The sequence below is a fragment of the Trachypithecus francoisi genome, unplaced genomic scaffold, assembly GCF_009764315.1.
Source record: "Trachypithecus francoisi isolate TF-2019V2 unplaced genomic scaffold, Tfra_2.0 Lachesis_group21, whole genome shotgun sequence".
NCBI classification, from domain to species: Eukaryota; Metazoa; Chordata; class Mammalia; order Primates; family Cercopithecidae; genus Trachypithecus; species Trachypithecus francoisi.
In genome coordinates this window covers 21,140,266-21,165,994 of record NW_022681467.1, presented here as the reverse complement: position 1 = coordinate 21,165,994, position 25,729 = coordinate 21,140,266, and the positions used below count along the sequence as shown (strand labels likewise).

The following is a 25,729-nucleotide window of genomic DNA, read 5'->3' as shown; positions in this document are numbered from 1 at the left end:
ATTGTTATCCTTCCACAATTTTGAAAACAAACTGAACGTAAAGAGGGGGTCTGAGGAATCAAGGCTGCATGTGGTGGCTCCTGCCTGTAATCCCAGCACTCCGGGAGGCTGAAGCAGGTGGATCACCTGAGGTCAGGAGTTCGAGACCAGCCTGGCTAACACGGCGAAACCCTGTCTCTACTAAAACAATACAAAAATTAGCCAGGCATGGTGGTTGCATGCCTGTAATCCCAGCTACTTGGAGGCTGAGCCGGAAGAATCACTTGAACCCAGGAGGCGGAGGTTGCAGGGAGCCGAGATCGTGCCACTGCACTCCAGCCTGGGCGACAGAGCAAGACTCCATCTCAAAAAAAAAGAAAAAAAAAAAAATCTCTATTTTTAGGACAACCAGTAAAAGAAATAGTCACCTAGGCATGAGTAAAGCAAAGGAAGCTAGGCCAACAGGCTCTCTGAGAATGTTCAAATCTCAAGTTAACAGCTGACAGTATTTACTATTCAGAAGAATTTTAGATACTAATAAACTATTGTACAAAATGACAAACTAGACTATTCTGAAAATAAACAATTATCTATCGCAGGTGACTGATTACCTTGTTAAAGGACTTAAAACTCAAGGGAGATAGAGGTCAAAATAAGACAGTTTGTAATGAATCTAAGTGAATGTTAGCAACTATGCAAGTGAGAAACATAGATATGTGCTGAAAAATAAAGATTATTTCTACAAAAATGAAGGAAAAATTTCAAAGGATATCATGAAAAACTGGCTAACATTTCACTATGAGGAAACATCCCTAATTCTACCCACAAACAAAGAGGGGCTGACACGGGGGAAAAACAATGTTGAAATTACATGTTAATTCAAAAAGTGTCTTTGGTGAAGATGTGACATCAGGACTATCTGTAGATTCACACCAATGTTTTCATTCCAGGAATACTCACTACTTTCGTGTGCTATGCTCAAATCAGATAATATTTTGTTCTGTCATCTGTGAAATTACTTTAAAAAGTAACATATTAACACCTTATCCTAATTCACAAAGAGAACATGTAGCTGTGAAAAACTGAGAAAAAGGATTTCAGGACTCTTCTAAACTAAAAGGAATATGCCAGAAAAAGCAATGCATGGGAGAAAAATATGAATGGTAAAATTTCATTTACTCAATAAAATTTTGCAATGAAAGGATCTAAAAATCTATAGTTCAAACCTTTTGTTTTATAGATGAGGAGGCTAAAGCCTAAAGGTCAACTGGCTTGTCCATAATTGCAAAACTTTAAGCTTTAGTTCCAAAACTGCCTGGGTAGATTACCTCCTAAAACTTTCAACCCAGTAAAATTAACCTTTCTCCCATTTCAGCTTTTTAATGCTTTCATTGTTTATTTTCTATCATTCTTTATGTTCGTAACATTATGTATTCCAATAATTTACATCATTTCACCATTGAAAATGCCTTGCACATGACTTCTATTATTTGACAATGTACAACTAGACAAAGTTTCATAATACTTCTATTAAAAATGCTTTATTTAAAAAGCGCCACCGACTTTTTTAAAGTGTCACATTAAGCTGGCATGTGGAGAAAAAAACTGTAGCCATATGCATGGGATTTTATGTAGCTATGTACTCGATTCCATGAAAAACATACTTACCGTGGCAGCCCCTGCATCACACGGTACATGTGTACACGATACAGAGCACCTACTTAAAGAAACACACTCACCAACATACTGTCAACTTTTGCAAGTATTACAAGGGGAAAAGCTTGTTTTCACTGTTAAGCAGACTTCTTGCCAATTTTTCCAAAAGGTATTTTGGACTGATCTGCTGCTTTTGGTTACATTTTCAATGAAGAGGACAAATACTTAGGTTGGCTTAATTTGACCTGTGTTGACAATAGTCTTACTTTAGAAAACTATGCCCAAATAACTCATTATCATCTTTCTCATACATACTCCCCTTTCTAAGTAAAATTTAGTTGGTTTCACATATAACAAAGCTAAATTTCATACACCAGGATCCTCAGGTAAGCCTGCTGTGTCTATGACCTACGTATCTACACACCATTGCTTAAGTTTTTAAAGAACTTTACCATGATGCATAACCCCATGCCAAATCAATGAGATGCCCTTTTCTTAAGTTAAAGTGAAACCATTGTCAAGAAAAGCCAACACAATGATCAACCACAATGTAATTTAAGTTCAATTACTGGGTATTCACAAAATATTCTTGGAATAAGAAACGTAATAGGTGCAAAAGACAGCTAAAGTGGGTTTGTCATTTTTTTCTCTTTTCTTTGTATAATGGTGGCTAAGAGAACGAGGTAACAGTGGCTGCTTGCATTTTTCACATGTAACAAAAACACTTAATGACTCCCAAAGGAAATACATTTTTTAACAAGATCTAATCCATGATTTGTTTCCTAGACCCCTGCCTAAACCCTTGTTCATATGCAGCCCAAGGGTGTCAAAGATAAAAATCTGAAGGAAAAGAATCCTTTCAGCAAATAAGTATCTTTAGAATAAATGGAAAAGGATTAACTTTTTTTCTTTTCTGAATATGAAAACAATCCCAAAATAATGAATTGTGAACAGGCAGATTTAGAATAGATAATCCCAAAGGCCTCCAGAAAAGATAGGGGTCAATCAATAACATCTTTGAAAAAATCTAAAAAGAATCAATTAAATTTTGATCAGAGTTAATACAGCCATTAAGAGATGGCTGCTGTGAAATAATTTGTTTAATTACTCACTTAAAACAGGCTATATAATTCTCTAAATGTATTTACACCACACAAGGATTAAAAAACAAAACCAAAAGTAAAACCTCTGCAAGTGGTCCCTAACTAGTTTACAAAAGTTACCGAAAATGCACACTTATAGAGAACACATTAAAACCAATTTCATAAGAATATTGCAGAACATACTTACTACGTCTTTTTAAAATTCCATGGCAGACATCATCTGCCTCTGAAGTGGCTACTTCCTCGGTTTTGGTAAATTTTATTAATCAAGAGTTCTATTCCTTATTTGACCAAAGCAAATGCATTTTACTTTGAACGTTTTCAAACTTAAGTGAGTTGCTTTTGAAGGAAGTGCTAAAGAAATTGGAAACTAGATGAAGAAAACATACCTTTGGTTCTAAAAAGTACCCTTTGAAGTAGCGATACTGAACTGATACTCCTCTACTGAGTACAATGGTTGCTTTCCATAACATGCTGTGAAGAAAGAAAATTAAAAGCAGCAGCATCAATATCAAACTACAGTGCATAAAGACTTCTTAATTCACAAAACCCCTCAAATAAAACATGTGACCAGTATCATTCATTTATTCCTACACAAAATGTTACAGGCCTACTCTGTAGCAGGCAATGGGAACACAGGAGTATATATTGCAGAAACAGCCTCATCTTCAAAGAGTTCCTTTGCTGTGTGGGTAGATAGAAAAATAACCAAAAAAGATAGATACAAGGAAGTTTTGGAGGAGACTTTTAAAAGGAAGGAAGGTTTTAATGAGGAAGCGCTGTCTGAGCTGAGATCTACATGATGAGAAGGAACCAGCCATATAAAGAGCCAGGATAAGTTTCCAAACAGAAAATTCAAGTCATACAAAAGTGGAAGCCACAGTCAGAATCTTCTCTGACTTCCCATTCAGTGAGGGATGTTACATGGCTGATAAGAGACTTTGGGTCATAGCTTTTGTGTTACAAATGAGAGATAAACATGAATTACACTCCTGTTGACTATCCCTTATTCTAAACTGTTCTACCCAGGCTCTGGCTATTCCTTAGACAAGCAGTCAGAACCTATACCTTGTTTCAGGCCAATGTCTTTCTCTGAACTATGTTATTCTAACAGAAACTAAAGATTTGACTCAACAGCTGCCTTAAGGTCAAGAATTCACTACAATTCATTACTGTTAACTGATTTTTAGCTTCAAATAATAAACTAGTGGTATCCAAAGCATGGTCCCAGATCATTATTAGCAGCTGGGAGCTTCTTAGAAATGCAGATTCTCAGGCCCCACTCAGCCCTACTAAACTAGGAACTCTGGGGGTGGGGGCCCAGTAATCTGTATTTTAACAAGCCTCCAGGTGACTTTATTTTTATTTAATTTTTTTGAGATGGAATCTCGCTCTGTCGCCGAGACTGGAGTGCAGTGGCGCGATCTCGGTTCACTGCAAGCTCCGCCTCCCGGGTTCATGCCGTTCTCCTGCCTCAGCCTTCCCAGTAGCTGTGACTACAGGCACCCGCCACTATGCCTGGCTAATTTTGTTTTTGTATTTTTAGTAGAGATGGGGTTTCACTGCATTAGCCAGGATAGTTTCGATCTCCTGACCTCGTGATCCATCCCCCTCAGCCTCCCAAAGTGCCGGGATTACAGGCATGAGCCACCATGCCCGGCCACCTCCAGGTAACTTTTATGAACACTTTGAGAACCCCTGTCATAGACCATTAACCAAACGTTAATTCAGTATGAGTAGTTTAGCCCTACCTGGCTCTGCTAAGACAGGTTTTAGGGCATTGTCCTCACTCTGATACAATCTTAGCTCCTAAATTAAATACAGATATAGCTCATTGTATTGCACTTTATTATACTTCACAGATACCGTGTTTTTTACAAATTGAAGGTTTGTGGCAAACCTGAGTCCAGCAAGTCTATCAGTGCCATTTTCCCAACAACATGTGCTTACTTCGTGTCTATGTCACAGTTTGGCAAATCTCATAATGTTTCAAACTTTTTTGTTATTATTATATCTGTTGCAGTGATTGCATGCTACAGAAAAATCTTTCAATGAAAGGAATGGTTCATCAATGTGGTAAACCTCATTGTCTTTTTTTTTTTTTGAGACAGAGTCTCGTTCTGTCGCCCAGGCTGGAGTGCAGTGCCACAATCTCGGCTCACTGCAAGCTCCGCCTCCCGGGTTCACGCCATTCTCCCGCCTCAGCCTCCCGAGTAGTTGGGACTACAGACGCCCGCCACTATGCCCGGCTAATTTTTTGTATTTTTAGTAGAGACGGGATTTCACCATGTTGGCCAGGATGGTCTCGATCTCCTGACCTCATGATGCGCCCACCTGGGCCTCCCAAAGTGCTGAGATTAAGGGCGTGAGCCACCGCACCCGGCCCATTGTCTTATTTTAAGAAATTGACACTGTCCTTCAACCTTCAGCAACCACAACTCTGATCAGTTAGCAGCCATCAACATCGAGACAAAACTCCTCACCAGCAAAAAGATTGCAATTCACTAAAGGCTCAAATGATTGTATCATTTTTTAGCAATAAAGTATTTTTTAATTAAGGTATGTACATTTAAAAAAATCATTGCTTTAAACAAACCAACATGGCACATGTATACATATGTAACAAACTTGCACGTTGTGCACATGTACCCTAGAACTTAAAGTATAATAAAAAATAAATAAATAAATTTTAAAAAAATAAATACAAATCACTGCTTTAAAGCAAGAATAGCAAATGCTGCCAGGCATGGTGGCTCACAACTGTAACCCAGCACTTTAGGAGGCTGAGGTGGGCGGATCACGAGGTCAGGAGTTCAAGACCAGCCTGACCAACATGATGAAACCACATCTCTACTAAAAATACAAAAATTAGCCAGGCATGGTGGCACACGCCTATAATCACAGCTACTCAGGAGGCTAAGGCAGGAGAATGGCTTGAACCCGTGAGGCCAAGGTTGCAGTGAGCCCAGATCACGCCACTGCACTCCAGCCTGGGCGACAGAGTGAGACTCCATCTCAAAACAAAAACAAGAATAGCAAATGCTTGGCACATGTTCCCTAATTTTCCCCAATAAGCTTCAGAATTCTTTTCAACAGAGGTCTCCAGGCAGACTCTTCCAATTCAGAATAGAAAGTTGCCATTTCTGCTACCCCAAAAGGAAAATAAAAAGGAGGGGGGGCAAATTCCCAGTACTACCTCATCTACAAAACAGTCAGTTGGAGCATGTGAAACTAGCCCCAGATGTGCAGAGTAGAATTAGTAACAAGCTTTGAAAAATGTGCTGCAGCCACTCTCTCAGCCATTATTTCTCCATCTCCAGGATCTAGGTATGTGTATTTTTTTTCAAGTCCTCCCAAGTGATTCTAATGTGATCCCTGGTAAAGAACCACTAAATGAAAATAAGAGATAAAGAAGGCAAAGCAGCGAGCCTTTTTACTCCACTTGTCTAAGCAAACATGGCAAATTTAAGAATGAACCAGAACCCAGGCTTATACCCAGCATGTTGGGAGGCCGAGGCAGGAGGGAAGCTTGAGCCCAGGAGTTCAGGAACAGCCTGGGTCTCAACATAGTGAAACCTCACCTCTATAACAAAATTTTAATTAGCTGGGCATGATGGTGTGCACCTAGCTACTCGAAAGGCTGAGGCAGGAAGATCACTGGAGCCCAGGAGTTTGAGGTTAGAGTGAACTGAAATCATGCCACTGCACTCCAGCCTGTGTGACAGAGTGAGACCCTGTCTAAAAAAATTTTTAAAAGGCCGGGCACAGTGGCTCAAGCCTGTAATCCCAGCACTTTAGGAGGCCGAGGTGGGTAGATAACGAGATCAGGAGATCGAGACCATCCTGGCTAACACGGTGAAACCCTGTTTCTATTAAAAAAATACAAAAAATATTAGCCGGGCATGGTGGCGGGCGCCTGTAGTCCTGGCCACTCGGGAGGCTGAGCCAGGAGAATGGCGTGAACCCGGGAGCGGAGCTTGCAGTGAGCCAAGATCGCGCCACGGCACTTCAGCCTGGGCGACAGAGCAAGACTCCGTCTCAAAAAAAAAAAAAAAAAAGATTCAAAGAAAGAATCAGCACTATTTGGTGAAGACAAAATAATCCGATGAAATTAAATCAAAACCAGGAAAGACGGATAGTCATGTGGTAGTTTAGTGCAACTGCCTAATTCTGAATCGCTCTTATATCCTTTCCCAAAATACCGTAAAATCTACAAGGAGGGCAAATGAAACCACAATGACCCACATCTTCAGCAGTACTAGGAAACGATACCATGACCTTCAAGTTATCTCTAAGTAGAAAAAAATTCCAGGAAAGCTCTAGCTGCCATGAGCCTGTGGGTAGGGAGAGCTGGTAAGAGAAAGCTTAAGACGCTCCCTGAAAGAGAGGGGCACAGCAGACTTAGATGTAGAGCACATTAAAATTCCAAAGAAACACAATTCTAAAACTCATGAATATTGTCCAAAGGCACATGGATTCCTGTGTCATCTACTCCCTTCTCCCTGTAAAACAGTTTATCTGCCACCTGTGAATCAGCTCTTATTTCATTGTACATGCGCAACATATGAACAACTGGTCCTCTTAAAGTTGTTAAGTGTCTTATCCTGTTCATATCTTTTTGACCAAGTTGGCTGAAACTGATTTAGGACAGGCAAGGGTATGTTTTAGAGACAAGTTCAGAAAGATAAGAGGTTTCACTTCAGACCAGAGTGGCTGATCTGAAAATCAAAGAAAAAACAGCCACTTGAAGGAAATACTAGTCTTTGAAAGACTAGTAAAGAATATATACTATTAAAATAATACAATTTACCAATAGAACTCTTATAAGAAGGGCTGAGAATTGGCTGAGAAAATGTGTGATACTAGTGACAAACTAGAAAAAAGGGATGTCTGTGTTTTTTTATTTTCTTTCCCTTAGCTTCCATTACTGTTATTGTTTTACCTTCCTTTGTTATTTTCCCTTGCTTTACCACTGGTGCTCCTCAAACTGTTTGCTGTCAATGACCAGCAGTTTTTGTTTCCTTTACTCAACCTGTTTGGTGACCAATATTCTCATCTACATACCCAATTCAATGAGATGTGCCCACAGTGACATGCATGGAGTCAAACTGCTATACACATTTCTAAATGCTTGCTCTCAATTTTTGTATTTCTCACATCATGGATTGACTTTTTTTAAAAGTCTTTTGGACTGGTACTGGTGCACAGGCCACATTTTAAGTCATGCTGCTCTACAGGAAAACAGAGCCTTAGCAATCACCTAATCTGGCACTGGATATACTTGTATGCTATTTAGGAAAACCTATAACACTTCCAACTATCCACAGTGGGGTAAGTGCCACCTCTGCTGACATCCACTCATCTATGCTAACCCCTTTACTGTGTAGATGAGGTAACTGAGGCCTATAGACATCAGTTGCCCAAGCTCACACTTAACTGCAGGAGAGTGGCTGACACCCAGATTTACCTTTCTCCATCCGCTGGGCCCATATTAAGTTTACTGATGGATTCAATGCCACTAGTGAATACCTTTCTTTTAGCTAAGATATCTAAGTATGTGTTCCACTCTCAGCTCCTTTTAACACCACATACTTCAAGGAAATACTTTTATAGGCAAATACAAAAATTAGAGCTCTGATCAAGAATATGTGCTGACAATTAAAAAAATAAATCAGAAAAAATGAAAAAAAAAAGAAAAGAATATACACTGACAAGACAAATGATAATGCCTTAAAATATTTCTTTAAATAAGAAAGCAAGGTGGGAGGATCTTAGGTCCAGGAATTTCAGATCAGCCTGGGCAACATAGCCAGACACCACCTTTGCACCAAAAAAAACCCCCCAAAAAACAATCAATCAAAAAATGCCATCTCCACACCAAAAACAAAACACAAAAAAAACCCCACAATTAACTAGGCATGGTGATGGGTGCCTATAGTCACAGCTACTCAGGAGGCTGAGGCGTACGGATCGCTTCAGCCCAAGAGTTCAAGGCTGCACTGAGCTAGGATCATACCACCCTACTCCAGCCTGGGTGAGAGAGTGAGACCCTGTCTAACTAATTATGGTGGTAAGTACCTAAAGAACCAGTCAAGAAGTAAAAGTATTCAATTATCCTGAATTGCAAAAATAGAAAATAAATCACAAAAAAAAGAAATGAAAGTGGTTGAGAGGCAGGGATTACCGGTAAGAGAGGAACCTGTTTTTACCACACACATTTTGTAAAATTATTTCACTCATAAAACTATGCAACGTGATAATGTTGATAAAAATTAAAACTGAAAGAAAAAATACCAAGATATCTTAAAAGCCCCTAAAATCCTAAGGTTAATGTCAGTTATTCTGTAACCTCACATTTCCATACTCACCTTTCACCTGTGTCATTCTCTGGAAGAAGAGCCACAGCATTTTGAGGATTCCAGTTTCCCAAAGCATCACAGCTTCCACATATTGCAAAAACTTCTCCTAAAGAAACAGAACAATCAGTCATAGTGGGATAAGTAGGGAAGTTTGCATTAGTTCAACCAGATGTGTTGCCTCCTTTAGCAGAGATTAAGGAGCCTCATTAGATATAGGTTTGGGCCCAGGTACCTACCACTCAATAACACCTGCCTATTAACTCGACTCACCTTTCTAGAACCAAAGCCAGAGAAAAGGCGGAAGGCATACGGATGTTTTCTTCATCTGTTCAACTACTCATTGAGCCAGTAACAAGCATTCAAGAATACACATGGGATAAAACCACAGTATCTGCTTTCAAGACAGCTTCCAATTTTAACAGGCAAACACTAAACGTCTATCAGTACTCTAAAGGGTCATTAATATTTTCTAGAAAGTCAAACAGTAGCTATTAATAAGTTTCACATCAAGAACATTATCAAGGCCAGGCGTGGTGGCTCACACCTGTAATCCCAGCACTCTGGGAGGCTGAGGTGGGCGTGTGGGGGCAGGTGCCTGAAATCCCAGCTACTCGGGAGGCTGAGGTGGGCGTGTGGGGGCAGGTGCCTGTAATCCCAGCTACTCGGGAGGCTGAGGTGGCGTGTGGGGGCAGGTGCCTGAAATCCCAGCTACTCGGGAGGCTGAGGTGGGCGTGTGGGGGCAGGTGCCTGTAATCCCAGCTACTCGGGAGGCTGAGGTGGGCGTGTGGGGGCAGGTGCCTGTAATCCCAGCACTCTGGGAGGCTGAGGTGGGCATGTGGGGGCAGGTGCCTGTAATCCCAGCACTCTGGGAGGCTGAGGTGGGCGTGTGGGGGCAGGTGCCTGTAATCCCAGCACTCTGGGAGGCTGAGGTGGGCGTGTGGGGGCAGGTGCCTGTAATCCCAGCTACTCGAGAGGCTGAGGTGGGCGTGTGGGGGCAGGTGCCTGTAATCCCAGCACTCTGGGAGGCTGAGGTGGGCGTGTGGGGGCAGGTGCCTGTAATCCCAGCTACTCGGGAGGCTGAGGCAGGAGAATTCACTTGAACCCAGGAGGAGAGGTTGCAGTGAGCTGAGATCGCACCACTACACTCCACCCTGGGCAACAGAGCAAGACTCCATCTCAAAAACAACAAAAACAAAACTATCAATGAGAGAGCAGAAATGTAATTAAAAACCCATCAAAACAAAGACTTACATAGTTGGAAAATCTAGTACTTCTTTTGTGGTTTTTGGAGATGGAGTTTTGCTCTGTTGCCCGGGCTGGAGTGCAGTGGCATTATCTGGGCTCACTGCAACCTCCACTTCCCGGGTCCAAGCAATTATCCTGCCTCAGCTTCCCTAGTAGCTGGGATTACAGGTACACACCATCACGACTGTGTAATTTTTGTATTTTTAATAAAGATGGGATCACCATGTTGGCTAGGTTGGTCTTGAACTCCTGACCTCAGGTGATCTGCCTGCCTTGGCCTTCCAAAGTGCTGGGATTACAGGCATGAGCCACCCCACCTGGCCAAAATCTAGTACTTCTTAACTAAAATAATGACTATCATTTATTTTGAACACTTATCAATAGACTTTAAAAGCCAACATATAGCTACCACGTTTTCTTGCTAAATTTTATATATTTAGCAGAACACACTTGGATAAAAGTACGTAGAAGTCTCTGAGTTAAGTATCAACACATTCTGAATACAATTAAAATCCATAAAGAAAAAGATAATGAACTGATTCCAACTGCCAATTTGGCTCAAGACAGACTCCTCCACATTCTGAGAACAGCTGGGATTCCAAACTTGAGGCACCGCTCTAGTAAGACTAGAATTGTGCTCAGCTTTAGCCACCTACATGAGCATTTTGTTAGCTTGGATTGCCTAAAACTTAACTAAAATTCCAAGTGTGACAGTCATTCAGATTTCAGGGCTCTAAATACATGTGGGCCAGGCGCAGTGGCCCATGCCTGTAATCCCAGCACTTTGGGAGGCCAAGGCAGGGAGATCACTTAAAGCCAGAAGTTCGAGAACAGCCTGGCCAACATAGCAAAACCCTGTCTCTACTAAAAATACAAAAAGGCCAGGTGTGATTTGCTGATGCCTATAATGCCAGCACTTTGGGAGACTGAGGTGGGCGGATCACTTTAGGTCAGGAGTTCAAGACCAGCCTGGCCAACATGGTAAAACCTTGTCTCTACTGAAAATAAAAAATTAGCAGGTACAGGCCGGGTGCGGTGACTCATGCCTATAATCCCAGCACTTCGGGAGGCCAAAGCTGGCGGATCACTAGGTCAGGAGTTCAAGACCAGTCTGGCCAACATGGTGAAGCCCTATCTCTACTAAAAATACAAAAATTAGCTGGGTGTGGTGGCAGGCGCCTGTAATCCCAGCTACTCGGGAGGCTGAGTCAGAAGAATCGCTTGAACCCAGGAGACCGAGGCTGCAGTGAACTAAGATCGTGCCACTGCACTCCAGCCTGGGCAACAGAGCAAGACTCCAACTAAAAAAAAAAAAATTAGCTGGGTGTAGTGGTGGGTGCCTGAAATCGCAGCTACTCAGGAGGCTGAGGCAGGAGAATTGCTTGAACCTGGCAGGCGGAGGTTGCAGTGAGCCGAGATCACTTCACTGCACTCCAGCCTGGGCAACAAAGTGAGACGCCATCTCAAAAAAAAAAAAAAAAAAAAAATGGCTCGGCATGGTGGCTCCCACCTGTAATCCAGCACTTTGGGAGGCCAAGGTGGGTGGATCGCGAGGTCAGGAGTTCAAGACCAGCCTGGACAAGACAGTGAAACCCTGTCTCTACTAAAAATACAAAAATTAGCCGGACGCCATGATGGGCGCCTGTAATCCCAGCTACTCAGGAGGCTGAGGCAGGAGAATTGCTTCAACACAGGAGGCAGAGGTTGCAGTGAGCTGAGATCGTGCCACTGCACTCTAGCCTGGGCACAGAGTAAGACTCCGTCTCAAAAAAAAAGTCATGTTTTCAACAGAATTTACAATCTGTCACTCAAATAATTCTAGAAAATATCCAAGAGGTGCTATAAAATAGGGCCAGAACCTAGTGGAATCGGGAGGCTGGCCCTAACCTAGTGGAATCTGGAGGCTAGCAGTGGGGACAGGGGAGAGAAGGAACAGGGGGAGTATGAGAGTGATCAAAGATCTAGGCAGAGGACACAGCATTTGAGAAAGTCCTAAAAGAGGAAGAAAGGAGGAAGGAATGCAGCACATTTAAGGAACTGAAAGGCCTGTATAGCCAGAGTACATAAAACTGAGAGGTACACCTCAGTTTTATGAGAGCCCAGGTGTGATACGGCTTTGACATGCTATCTTACACTAAAATTATCTCACAGCACTTTAAGGGACTGCAAAAAATACAATGAAGCTAAAAATATATTCACACATAGGAACAAGGTTATCCCAGCTAATTGTTTCACCAACTTATTCTTTTTTTTTTTTTTTTTGAGACAGAGTCTGGCTCTGTCACCCAGCCTGGAGTGCAATGGCATGATCTCAGGTCACTGCAACCTCTGCCTCCTGGGTTCAAGCAATTCTCCCACCTCAGCCTCCCAAGTAGCTGGGATTACAGGCACGTGCCACCATGCCCAGATGATTTTTGTATTTTTAGTAGAGATGGAGTTTCACCATGTTGGCCAGGCTGGTCTTGAATTCCTGACCTCAAGTGATCTGCCCACCACGGCCTCCCAAAGTGCTGGGATTACAGGCATGAACCATTGCGCCTGGCCTACCAACTTCTTGCACTAGCAAAGTTTCCTTCATTTTAATGCTGCCTAGAAACCACAGACCAACCATCTCTGTCCTGTGCAAAGTTAAGTATAAATTCACAGCTTTTTTGGGAAAACATGACAACAAGACAGTGTTTAAGGAGGTTTTTGGTGTGCTTACTATGCCCCAAGCACATTTCTGATATCAGGCAGGACCTATAGATATTTTCATCTAAAAAATCAGGTCCACTCTAATAGCAACTCCATATTTAAGGTAATCCAGATAGGAAACATGCTAATTTAATTTTAATTGTTTTAAAGTAAAACTTTTAAAATACCTGGTAAAAGAGTTCCTCTTATTTCAAAGGCAACCTGAGAAGGTGTCATTCTGATGGATTTATTTTATGATGTCGTGCTAGAAAAAAAAAAAAAGTAACTTACAGTATAAAAATATTAACATTAGATAGCCACCATCAAGAAACAACTTCAACCATTTATATTTTTAAAAGCAATATTTAATGTCTTTGCAGTTTTATGGTGGGGTTTTGTTTGTTTATTTTTAAGTAACTTTAGTGCGGGGTTGGGGGGGAAAGAAACAAGTGAAAAAGCAAAAAATAAACCAGGCACAGTGCCTCATGCCTGTAATACAAACACTTAAGGAGGCTGAGGCAGGAGGATGACTTGAGCTCAGGAGTTTGAGACCAATCTGGGAAACACAGTGAGGTCCCATAGCTACCAAAAAAAAAAAAAAATATATATATATATAAACACACACACACACACACACACACACACACATACACACACACACACACATTAGCCGGGCACGGGGAGCATGCCTGTACTTCCAGCTACAGATTGACACTGAGGTGGCAGGATCACTTTAGCACAGGAAGTTGAGGCTGTAGTGAGCTGTGATTGTGCCACTGTACTCTAGTCTGAGTGACAGAGCAAGACCCTGTCTCAAAAAATCAAAACACAGTCTGAATAAAGCTTTTTTTTTAAAAGCAAAAAATGAATCTCAATTATGAGCAAAAAAAAAAAATTAATTTCAGAGTCCTTATATATACAGTGACTCAATTACCTGGGAAGTATCTAGCAAGTTTGAAGCCTAGTGCTACAAAGCTATTCTTTAAGAATGTATGCCCAGGCCGGGCGCGGTGGCTCAAGCCTGTAATCCCAGCACTTTGGGAGGCCGAGACGGGCGGATCACGAGGTCAGGAGATCGAGACCATCCTGGCTAATACGGTGAAACCCCGTCTCTACTAAAAAATACAAAAACTAGCCGGGCGAGGTGGCGGGCGCCTGTAGTCCCAGCTACTCGGGAGGCTGAGGCAGGAGAATGGCGGAAACCCGGGAGGCGGAGCTTGCAGTGAGCTGAGATCTGGCCACTGCACTCCAGTCCGGGCGACAGAGCGAGACTCCGCCTCAAAAAAAAAAAAAAAAAAAAAAAAAAAAAAAGAATGTATGCCCAAAAAGAAAACAAGACAGAATAATGCATGCCTGAAATACACATTGTAAAACAAAGTATCCAAACTTGTTATATTTTAAGTTGTCAAGATTCTCTTGCTACATACTTTCTCTTCTGATAAGCAGCTGTTCTTAATTCAACCCTATCTTTCCTGACCAGGGTAATACTGTGGTAGAGAAGAAAAACAACTATCGCTAATTTTTTCATTTCTTCCTTGTCAAAGGAATCTGTTTCCCATCCACTAACTTAAATACCTAAAGGAATATAAAAAATAGATTAATACACATGTACATATACTTTGAGATACTTACATAATTTAAATGGACAGAGAACATACTCCATCCAAAGACACATCATATTCTACATAACTTCTCCAACACCCACCAAAAAACCCTTTGCCCCCAACCCACCAATGTTCCTACAAGAATTCCAATCACATCTTTATTCTGCATCATGTACATTACCAGCTGAAATTTCATTTGCATTTATATATTACCTTACGAAACAATTCTGAAGTACCTTGCATAGCTACCTTCCATAGTCACTTTTCCAGTTCTGCTTTGCTTCCTTCCCCTCCCCGAGTCATTTAATGAACACTGCTAAGCAAAATTAACCACACTTCCCAGTCAGGGTAGATAGATTTATACCAACAGTTCTCACCAAAGGCAATTCTGCCCTCCAGGGGATTATCTGGTAATGTCAGGAGGCATTTTTGGTTGTCACAACTGGGAGTGGCACTCCTAGCATCTAGCGGGTAAAGGCCAAACAACCATACAATATGAAACAACCATACAATATGAAACAACCATACAATATGTATGAACACGATACAATACACAGAACAGCCCTCCACAAATAATTAATTGTCCAGCTCCAAACATCAATAGGGCTCAGGTTGAGATGAGGGCCAAGAGGCCACGCTGCATGTTAGCTATAAACTATGTATCATCACATTTACATCAATTATAAAATGTAACACTGATATATATATATATATTTATAAATGTACATTGTCAAATATTCATCTCACAGAGTGCAAGACCACTAGTGTGGAGTCATGTCATATTTGGATACGAAATTCCCTATTTGGCAACTCTACCATTTTGGTTAGAACACCCAACACTACATTAGTGAAAACCTTCCCTTTGGCCAGGCACGGTGGCTCATGCCTGTAATCCCAGCACTTTGGGAAGCCAAGGCGGGTGGATCACCTAAGGTCGACCAGCCTGGCCAACATGGTGAAACCCTGTCTCTACTAAAAATACAAAAATTAGCTGGGCATGGTCATGGGCACCCATAATCCCAGCTACGCAGGAGGTTGAGGCGGGAGAATCGCTTGAACCTGGGAGGCAGAGGTTGCGGTGAGCAAAAATCGTGCCACTGCACTCCAACCTGGGCAACACAGCGAGACTCTGTCTCAAAAAAAGAAAGAAAGAAAAAAGGCCGGGCGTGGTGGCTTCATGCCTTATAATCTCAGCACTTTGGGAGGCCCACGCGGGTGGATCATGAGGTCAGGAATTCAAGACTAGCCTGGCCAGCATAGTGAAACCCCATCTCTACTAAAAATACAAAAATTAGCTGGGCATGGTAGCATGTGCCTGCAGTCCCAGCTACTCGGTAAGCTGAGGCAGGAGAATCACTTGAACCCAGGAGACAGAGGTTGCGGTGAACGCCACTGCGCCACTGCACTCTGCAACAGAGGGAGACTCCATCTCAAAAAAAAAAAAAAGGCCTTCCCTTCATCAAAATAATTTCTAAAATAATTTCTTATACTACCTTCTGCATCTAAGAGTAAACATAGTGGCCAGGCGTGGTGACTCATGCCTATAATCCCAGCACTTTGGGAGGCTGAGGCATGAGAATCACTTGAACCCAGAAGGCAGAGGTTGCAGTGAGCTGAGATTGTGCCACTGTACTCCTGCCTAAGTGATGCAGTGAGACTCTGTCTCAATTAAAAAAAAAAAAAAAAAAAAAAAGCCTGACATTAAGTTACTGAATTAAATTTAAGAGAGCAAATAGTCCATCACCCATCAAAAGGGCTAAATAACCAACTTCAATCTTAACCTATAAGGTGCCCTTTCATTTGGTGTTTACTGCTGCGGTTCTCAACTAAGTAAGGACAACCTCATATACGTGATTAAATAGTTGTTGACTAATTTTAACTAACTATTTTAATCAACCTAATGGAAATCAGATATTATTCCTATGCACTAAAATCAACAGCTGGTACAAAATTATCTCTAGATTTCTACTGCATTAAGGCAAATGGAAAACTTAAGTAAATTTAATAAAAGGGAAATGAACTGATTGTAAAAACTGAGTCTTTTATTCTCAGAGTTGTTTAGAAGAGTGACTACAGTAACTTAGCAGTAAACAGCTGCAGTAAATGTACTATACAAAGCTATATACACCAGCACAAAAACACCTCCCAGAAAACCTCTCCAAAAGTCAACAAAGCATCATCTTCCACTTGATTTACCAAAGTCAAGCAATCTGGTTTGATTTCCACCCTGAACGCCCTCCCTCTCCAAATTTGATACCATACCAAATAAAAGCCTTGGGAGCTGTTCCAAATGCAATTTACTTGATTATGGACGGAGGCCAAAAGTCTGGTGCTGTGTTGAAGTATACAATTTTGGCATCCAGTTACCACCAAAACAGCAGTGACCAAGTAAAAAAAAACGACTGTGTTGTGGAAGAAAAAATGTATGCACCCACCCATACATCTTCTTCTAAACAAGGAAAAAAAAAAAAATCCCAACTTGGAAAGGGAAGGTCAGTTCTGGATATACATAAAAACAAGAGTAAGATGAAAAATGTTAGTCATTGTACGCACATGAGCTGACCAGATAATGTAACCAACTCACCTATTACCTCACATATAGACTACACTTTCTGAGATAGGCCTCTGCTTTTTGGTTTTTGAAAACATAACATCTATTGTAATTTTTGAAGAGAAAGACTAAACAGCATTCTCATCTGAGATTCTGAGTAGTATTTAAATAACCCTTTTTAAAAGTCTCAAGCAATTAGCAAAATATGACATGGTAATCTACAGTTTTAAAAATTTCAGAGTTCACACTACCTGACAAAATATATTTTACCCTATTCTTTTCCTCAAACTTTCCCCACACGTGACACGACTGATTTACAAGCCTGGGAAACAAAAGGGGTATGAAGTAAACCAAGGTACCGGGACATTTACTTTAGAGCTCAATTGAAGTTAGATATTTTTAGCTAAAGTGTTTTGCTGGCTAAAAGGAACATCTCTGTTTTCCTTTGAATTTTTTCAAGGAAAAAAACTGTTTCCAATTATCCTTGCCCTTCCCTAGGCCTTGGCAGCTTTGATCCTCCTAACTAGCTAAATAAAGTAATATATAAAATGCCTACCTTTCCCTGAGTTAATTTTTGCTCATCTTGGTGAAGGATCACTACGACCCTTGCTACATTTCTGATAAGTTGTGACTGTCATTCTGATTCCCATATACTTGAAGCCAATATCTTAATCAAACATGTTAAGACATTAATGGGTCTTTATTAAGAAAGTGTTTCTGGATTAGGTTTAATTAAGCCAAGTTAATTCCTTGATCAACTTTCTAAACAATGCAGTAACATTTTCCCAAATGTTTTCCATTCATTTTATCGTGATATTATTCTCATGTGTATGTTTCATACATTTTTTTCCTGTTTTAACTCATAAAAATTCGATTCATCGACGTACTTTACGTACGTATCAAATTTTACTCACTGGCCGGGCGCGGTGGCTCAAGCCTGTAATCCCAGCGCTTTGGGAGGCCAAGACGGGCGGATCACGAGGTCAGGAGGTCGAGACCATCCTGGCTAACACGGTGAAACCCCGTCTCTACTAAAAAACAATACAAAAAACTAGCCAGGCGAGGTGGCGGGCGCCTGTAGTCCCAGCTACTCGGGAGGCTGAGGCAGGAGAATGGCGTAAACCCCGGAGGTGGAGCTTGCAGTGAGCTGAGATCCGGCCACTGCACTCCAGCCTGGGCGACAGAGCGAGACTCCGTCTCAAAAAAAAAAAAAAACAAAAAAAACCAAATTTTACTCACTTTGCTACGATTTTTCTTTTGTGGTCATTATTTCTCAGAGTCCAGCTTTCCCACGTCGTTATTATGCAGATTTAAATGTTGTCTAGAATACTGGTTTTCTCTAGCTCTTGGTTCTTCCTAGTTCTTAAATCAGGAATAGATTGCAACATGTGCAGTTTTCTTGTTTGCTTGGTGTTATTTGTATCCATGACATTAGGAATTTTGAAAACAAAAAAAGACTAATACCTTGTATTTATTTCTTAGTTAAGTCACAACTCGTCAGAAACGTAGCAAGGGGAAGCATGACGGGGTAGAGTAGTGGGTGCGAGCTGTGCAGAAATGGCAGGAGGCCACAGAGGAGTATGAAGAAAAAACATCGGGTGCAAACATCCTGCTCGGTTCCATCAGTTCCTCTATGCAGGTCTACATCAGACTAAGACTAACAGCTGCCTTAAGGTGGAAGATCCTCTACAATTCATGCCCGATTTCTTTTCCAGCGGGCCAGTGGAGTCTGGGTAGAGGGCTGATGAGACACCTAAGTGATTGAGGCTCTCTCTCCTACCTCAGCAAGGCAGTCTGCAGAGCTTTGGAGAGAAGGGGCAGCCGACCTAAAAAATTGTATCGAGGGCACTCATGACTATTCCTGGAACCTTTTCCTAGGAAAGGCACTTTGGTTTCTTGGAATAACTGAATTATACAAGCATGCTCTAGACTACGTGTCCAGGCAATTTCAGAAAATAAGCAGTTGTCAAAACACGATGAGTAACTTAGGGACAGAGAGCGGCGGTGAGCCAGGGGGCCGCTGTGGGGCAGGGGATGTCCCCAGAGGACCTCACCTGCATTTTTGGTGTCTTTGTTCCCGGACTCAGTACTCTGCATATCTGCGGTGGTCCTATGCTCCACTTACCCTGCTACGCCTCAAATGCTCCACGTATTTTTTAGAAGGGAACTAAGCCCCAGGCAGCCTAGCGGAAGCGCGGCTGTGAACAATAAAAGTCGAGTGCGTCCCAGACACCGGTTTAGCGCAGCGAACGCCCGGCCGCCGTTCCCCTGCTGGCAGTGCCCGGCCCGAGGACCCCGCCCGCGCCTTGGCCCCGACGCCCCCAGCCCCGCCGCGTCCCGGGCCGCCCTGACAGCTCGGCCCGCCACGTGAGCGGCCGCCCGGTCCCCGCACCCGGCTCGCCGCCTCACCTGCCGGGTTCGCTAGTCCGCAGGTCCGCGTCGCTGCCGCCCCGCCCGAGAGCGAGGACCACAGGCAGAGGTACCGTGCGCCCGCCCTCCGCGCCTCGCCAGCGCTCCCCCAGGCGGCCTGCCGCGGGGCCAAGCGGCAGGAAGCGGCTACGCTCAAACCGGTTTCAGCTGCTCCAGACCAAACTGCCAGGCCACCCCAAGGGGCGGGGCCGGAGGGCGGTGGGGCGGGCCCTGACGTCACGCCCGGCGCCATCCCAGCCAATCGGCAGCCGCGCGCGGGGGGTGCGGGCCCGCGCGTTCCTGGAAAGGGCTGACGTCTGCGGCCGAGGGCGGCCGGGCATCCCCCGTGTCCCCGCAGCCCTTCTCAGCCGCCCCGGCACCAGCGCCTTGACAACTGCCCTGGGGTCATAGGCGTGTACTGTGGTCCATCAAAGCCGCCTCAGAAATAACCCACGTGGGCTGGGCACGGTGGCTCACGCCTGTAATCCCAGCACTTTGGGAGGCCGAGGAGTGCGGATGACGTAAGATCAGAGTTCGAGACCAGCCTGGCCAACATGGTGAAACCCTGTCTCTACTAAAAATACAAAATCAGGCCGGGCGCGGTGGCTCAAGCCTGTAATCCCAGCACTTTGGGAGGCCGAGACGGGCGGATCACGAGGTCAGGAGATCAAGACCATCCTGGCTAACATGGTGAAACCCCGTCTCTACTAAAAATACAAAAAAAAAACTAGCCGGGCGAGGTGGCGGGCGCCTGTAGTCCCAGCTACTTGGGAGGCTGAGGCAGGAGAATGGCGTAAACCCGGGAGGCGGAGCTTGCAGTGAGCCGAGATTGCGCCACTGCACTCCAGTCCCGGCGACAGAGCGAGACTCCGCCTCAAAAAAAAAAAAAAAAAAAATCAGCCGGGCGTGGTGGCGCGAGCCTGTAATCCCAGCTATTCGGGAGGCTGAGGCAGGAGAATCGCTTGAACCTGGGAGGCGGAGGTTGCAGTGAGCCGAGATTGCACTCCAACCTGGGCAACAAGAGCAAAACTCCATCAGAAAGAGAGAAAGAAAGAAAGAGAAAGAGAGAAAGAAAGGAAAGAAGGGAGGGAGGAAGGGAGGGAAGGAAAGAACTGACTGTGGAGCCTGGAGCTACAATTCAGAGTTGAGTTGTATTTTTTCCCTTATTTGAAAACGAGGGAGATTACCAGTACTGATGTTTTCTGGAAACTGTCTTTCGTTGCAAAACAACAGCCACACTTAGATCAAATCATTAATTGAGGCCGGGCGCGGTGGCTCAAGCCTGTAATCCCAGCACTTTGGGAGGCCGAGACGGGCGGATCACGAGGTCAGGAGATCGAGACCATCCTGGCTAATACGGTGAAACCTGTCTCTACTTAAAAATACAAAAAACTAGCCGGCGACGAGGCGGGCGCCTGTAGTCCCAGCTACTCGGGAGGCTGAGGCAGGAGAATGGCGTAAACCCGGGAGACGGAGCTTGCAGTGAGCTGAGATCCGGCCACTGCACTCCAGCCTGGGTGGCAGAGCAAGACTCCGTCTCAAAAAAAAAAAAAAAAAAAAATCATTAATTGAAAACGATTAAGTCACCTAAGCTGGATGAGAGTGTATACCCTTGCTATGCAAAGTGTGGTCGACAAGCCAGTAGCACCTGCCAGAACTCAGAATTGCAGACTCCCAGGACCATCCCAGACCTGCCCTATCAAATCTGCCTCTAGCAACATCCCCAGGTTAACAATTATGCAAATTAAAGTTTGAAGGAACTTTTTTGAAAGCAGACTCTCCCTGCCAGAGTCGTAGTTTATTTTCTAAAAAAATGAGCCCTAACAAAAAAAAAAAATTTTTTTTGCCCTCTCCTTTGGTGGTCTCCAGAAAGTTAATCAGCATTTGCCACTTGAAGTTCTCTTACGAAACTTTACAACTTGCCGGGCGCGGTAGCTCACGCCTGTAATCCCAGCACTTTGAAAGGCTGAGGAGGGGGGATCAGGAGGTCAAGAGATGGAGACCATCCTGGCAAACACGGCGTAAACCCCGTCTCTACTAAAAATATAAAAATTAGCCGGTTGTGGTGGCACACGCCTGTAGTCCCAGCTACTTGGGAGGCTGAGGCAGGAGAATTGCTTGAACCCGGGAGGTGGAGGTTGCAGTGAGCCGAGATCGCGCCACTGCATTCCAGCCTGGCAACAGAGCGAGACTCTGTCTAAAAAAAAAAAAAAAAAAAAAAAAACTTTGCAACTTACCTAACTTACAGTGTTACCTTACCAGTATCAAAGTTACCCTCTGGTTAGTGTCCAATATAAAATTATATTAGCAGCTTTTACTTAAATAAAGTGAGATATTGAAAAAAAGAGGCCTGGTGCGGCCAGTAATCCCAGCACTTTGGGAGCCCAAGGCGGGCAAATCGCCTGAGCTCAGGAGTTTGAGACCAGCTTGGGCATCATGGCGAAACCCCATTTCTACTAAAAATACAAAAATTAGGTGGGTGTGGTCGCACGACTGTAATTCCAGCTACTCGGGAGGCGGGAGGCGGAGAAACTAGAATAACTTAAGCCTGGGAGGTGGAGGTTGCTGTGAGCTAAGATTGCACCACTGCTCTCCCACTTGAGTGACAGCTAGACTCTGGCAAAAACAACAAAACAAAACAGAAAACTGACTAAAAAGAACCACCTTTTGGGAGATGTTGAAGTTCTCTTACAACAAGACATAGAGAAATAGCTCGAGTTGCACGCTGGTTCAAAATGGGCCTACTAAAAATGTGTTTGGATTGGATGAGCTCTAGCTTTAGGTAGAATTTCTGGTTTTATAAATCGGAATGTTCTCTACCACATTTGATATTTAGCTTGGATTCAATCCCAGAAAATTTCTGACAATGTCATCCATTCAGTTAAATAATTAAGTGCCTGCTTTATGCTAGGCTCAGGATGCAATAGTTTTTTGATAGTACTCATTTTAATCCCAGATTTCTTAAAGAATTAAAATTCCTTCTGGTTATGTGCCATTATCCATTAAACTCTGCTGTCCTACATTTCCTACGTAGTTTGGAGTGAATTTCCTCTGTTAGTCATACTTCAGTGATGAATGTTTTCATAAGAGTTTGCTTCCTTAAAATGTTTATAGATCTGTATTTTTCTTTTTTTTTTTTTGAAATGGTTTTTTTTTTTTGAGACAGAGTTTAGCTCTTGTTCCCAGGGTGGAGTGCAGTGGCATGATCTCGGCTCACTGCAACCTCCACCTCCCAGGTTCAAGCAACTCTCCTGCCTCAGTCTCCCGAGTAGCTGGGATTACAGGCGCCTGCCACCATGCCCAGGTAATTTTTTTATTTTTAGTAGAGATGGGGTTTCAGCCTGTTGGCCAGACTGGTCTCAAACTCCTGACCTCAGGTGATCCACCCACCTCAGCTTCCCAAAGTGCTGGGATTACAGGCGTGAGCCACCACACCCAGCCAGATCTTGATTTTTTTCTATAACCAGCATTGAGTCAAGCTATTTGTCTAATGTTTATAGTTCCAGTTAATAGACCTAATCCAAGGTCTAATGTTTATAGTTCCATTTAGTCGACCTGCTCCTTCCCTGAATCCTTTTCAAACGACAGAAGAATTATACATGTTCAAAAGATGCCGTCAACGGCCAGAAACTGAGGAATGTCTAGAACAGGGGTTCTTTTGGCTCCCCTGGGTCACATTGGAAGAAGAAAAATTGTCTTGTACCACACATAAAATACACTAACACTTTGGATAGCTGATGACCTTTTTAAAAATCGCAAAAAAATGTATAAAGTTTTAAGAAAGTTTACGAATTTGTGTTGGGCTGCATTCAAAGCCATCTTGGGCCACATGTAGCCCCTGGGCCATGGGTTGGACAAGCTCATTCTAAAAGATGTGGAATAAACCAGTAGCATTAGAAGACGGGCAGAGAGGCTGGGAGTGGTGCCTTACACCTGTAATCCCAACACTTTGGGAGGTCAAGGAGGGCGGATCACAAGGTCAGGAGATTGAGACCATCCTGGCTAGCATAGTGAAACCCCATCTCTACTAAAAATACAAAACATTAGCCGGGCGTGGTGGCACACACCTGTAGTCCTAGCTACTTCGGAGGCTGAAGCAAGAGAATTGCTTGAACCTGGAAGACAGAGGTTGCAGTGAGCCAAGATCGCGCCACTGCACTCCAGCCTGGGCGATAGAGCCAGCCTCCATCTCAAAATAAATAAATAAATAAAAAGACTGGCAGAGAAGCATATACCATCCAAGAGAAGAAGGAATTCCTGCAGATGCCATTTTACACAGCCTTGCTTAGAAACTCTTTGATAATGCAACGTATTTTAGATTACTCCAAAATCATGCTGCTCTGATTGGGATATTGAAGTAGAATATAGATAATTAGAATATAGGTAATGCATTCCCATATTCCTTTCTCCCAACACTCTGTGAAATGTTAACTTTTCTTTCTTCTCTTTTTTTTTTTTGAGGCGGGGTCTTGCTCTGTTGCCAAGGCTGGAGTGCATGATTACAGCTCACTGCAACCCTGACCTCCTGAGCTCAAACGATCCTCCCATCTCCACCTCCCTAGTAGCTGGGATCACAGGTGTGTGCCACCATGCCATTACACCTAGCTAATTGTTTTTTACTTTTTGTATAGGTGGGGTCATGTCATGTTGCCCAGGCTGAACTTGAACTCTTAGTCTGAAGAGACTGTCCCACCTCAGCCTCCCAAAGTGTTGGAGTTACAGGCATGAGCCATGGCTCCCAGCCATAACTTTTCAAGCACATGGTTAATGAGATCAATTTAGGTCTTACCTGATTACTTCCAGAAGAGCTCCATATGTTTTGAATTATATAAAATATTTAACATTCATTATTGTACTTGATTAAATAATGAAATACGTTACCTCATTTGTCTGAAATCAGGACCACAGGATCTCACCTTATGCCATAATTTTTTGAAAAACTATAGTAAGGAGTGTGAGCCTACTCTGGCTCAGGAGGCTGCCTGTTTTAAAAAAAGAAAGAAAACAGTAGCATTTCAGCCTGGGCAATAAAAAAGTGATTCTAGCTAAAAAAAAAAATATATATATATATATATATCCATGTCAGATATATGGCAAAATATGGTGGCACCAGGCAGTAGTACTAGCTACTCTAGAGGCTTAGAGGGGAGAATCTCTTGAGTCTGGGAGGTCCAGGCTGCAATGAACCATGGTTGTACCTCTGCACTCCAGCCTGGGTGACAAAGGGAGGCTATGTCTCTTTAAAAAAAAAAAAAAAAAATCAGCAGTATCGATGCAAAAAACTCTAGACATAGATGCCAGACATGGGCTTGAATCCTGCCCTTCACAAGTGGATGTTTTTTTTTTGGACACAGAGACTCACTCTGTGACCCAGTCTGGAGTGCAGTCTTATAATCTTGGCCCACTGCAGCCTCCACCTCCCAGGTTCAAGTGATTCTCCTGCCTCAGCCACCCAAGTAGCTGGGATTTCAGGTGTGTGCTACTACGGCCAGCTAATTTTTGTATTTTTAGTAGAGGCAGAGTTTCGCCATGTTGGCCAGGCTGGTCTTGAATTCCTGACTTTAAATTATCCTCCAACCTTGGCCTCCCAAAGTATTGAGATCACAGGCATAAGCCACCGCACCCAGCCTGTGACATTGTAGACATTAATCTTTCGTAAAAGTTTTCCTGCTACTGGTTTATTTGTTGATGTATGTTTTGACACAGAGTCTTGCTCTGTGCCCCAGGCTGAAGTGTGATGGTGCTATCTTGGGTCACTGCAGGCTTCATCTCCTGGGTTCAAGTGATTCTCCTTCCTCAACATCCCAAGTAGCTGGGATTACAGGTGTGCACTAGTACGCCCAGCTAATTTTTGTATTTTCAGTAGAAACGGGTTTTGTCATGTTGGCCCAGCTGGTCTCAAGCTCCTGACCTCAGGTGATCTGCTGCTTCAGCCTCCCGAAGTGTTGGGATTACAGGAGTGAGCCACTGGTTCTGGCCAAGACAGGATCTTGTTCTGTTCTGAGACTATGGGTGCACATCACCATGCCTGGCTAATTTGGGGGGTGTGTGTGTGTGTATGTGTGTAGAGATGCAGTCTCACTATGTTGCTCAGGATGATCCAGTGATTTTTGTTTTTTTTTTTTGAGATGAGATCTCACTCTGTCACCC

General features: G+C 43.3%; 1 protein-coding gene across 7 annotated transcripts in view; it reads right to left on the bottom strand.

Moving 5' to 3' along the window:
• Positions 1–19,847, bottom strand: part of GPCPD1 (glycerophosphocholine phosphodiesterase 1) — a 66,044-nt gene extending 46,197 nt beyond the window's left edge. Inside the window, exons 1-5 of one of the 7 annotated variants that reach the window (XM_033185701.1) lie at positions 19,580–19,719; positions 14,997–15,083; positions 13,204–13,280; positions 9,107–9,203; positions 3,128–3,212 (exon numbers count right to left, since the gene is read on the bottom strand). In XM_033185701.1, coding sequence (XP_033041592.1) covers positions 3,128–3,212; positions 9,107–9,203; positions 13,204–13,252 — 231 coding nt within the window. In that variant the 5' untranslated portion in view covers positions 13,253–13,280; positions 14,997–15,083; positions 19,580–19,719. Of the gene's footprint in view, positions 1–3,127; positions 3,213–9,106; positions 9,204–13,046; positions 13,078–13,203; positions 13,281–14,832; positions 14,929–14,996; positions 15,084–19,579 lie in introns of those variants that run through there. The other 6 variants (XM_033185699.1, XM_033185700.1, XM_033185702.1 and 3 more) reach the window with 6 other exon arrangements.
• Positions 19,848–25,729: the final 5,882 nt, after the last annotated feature.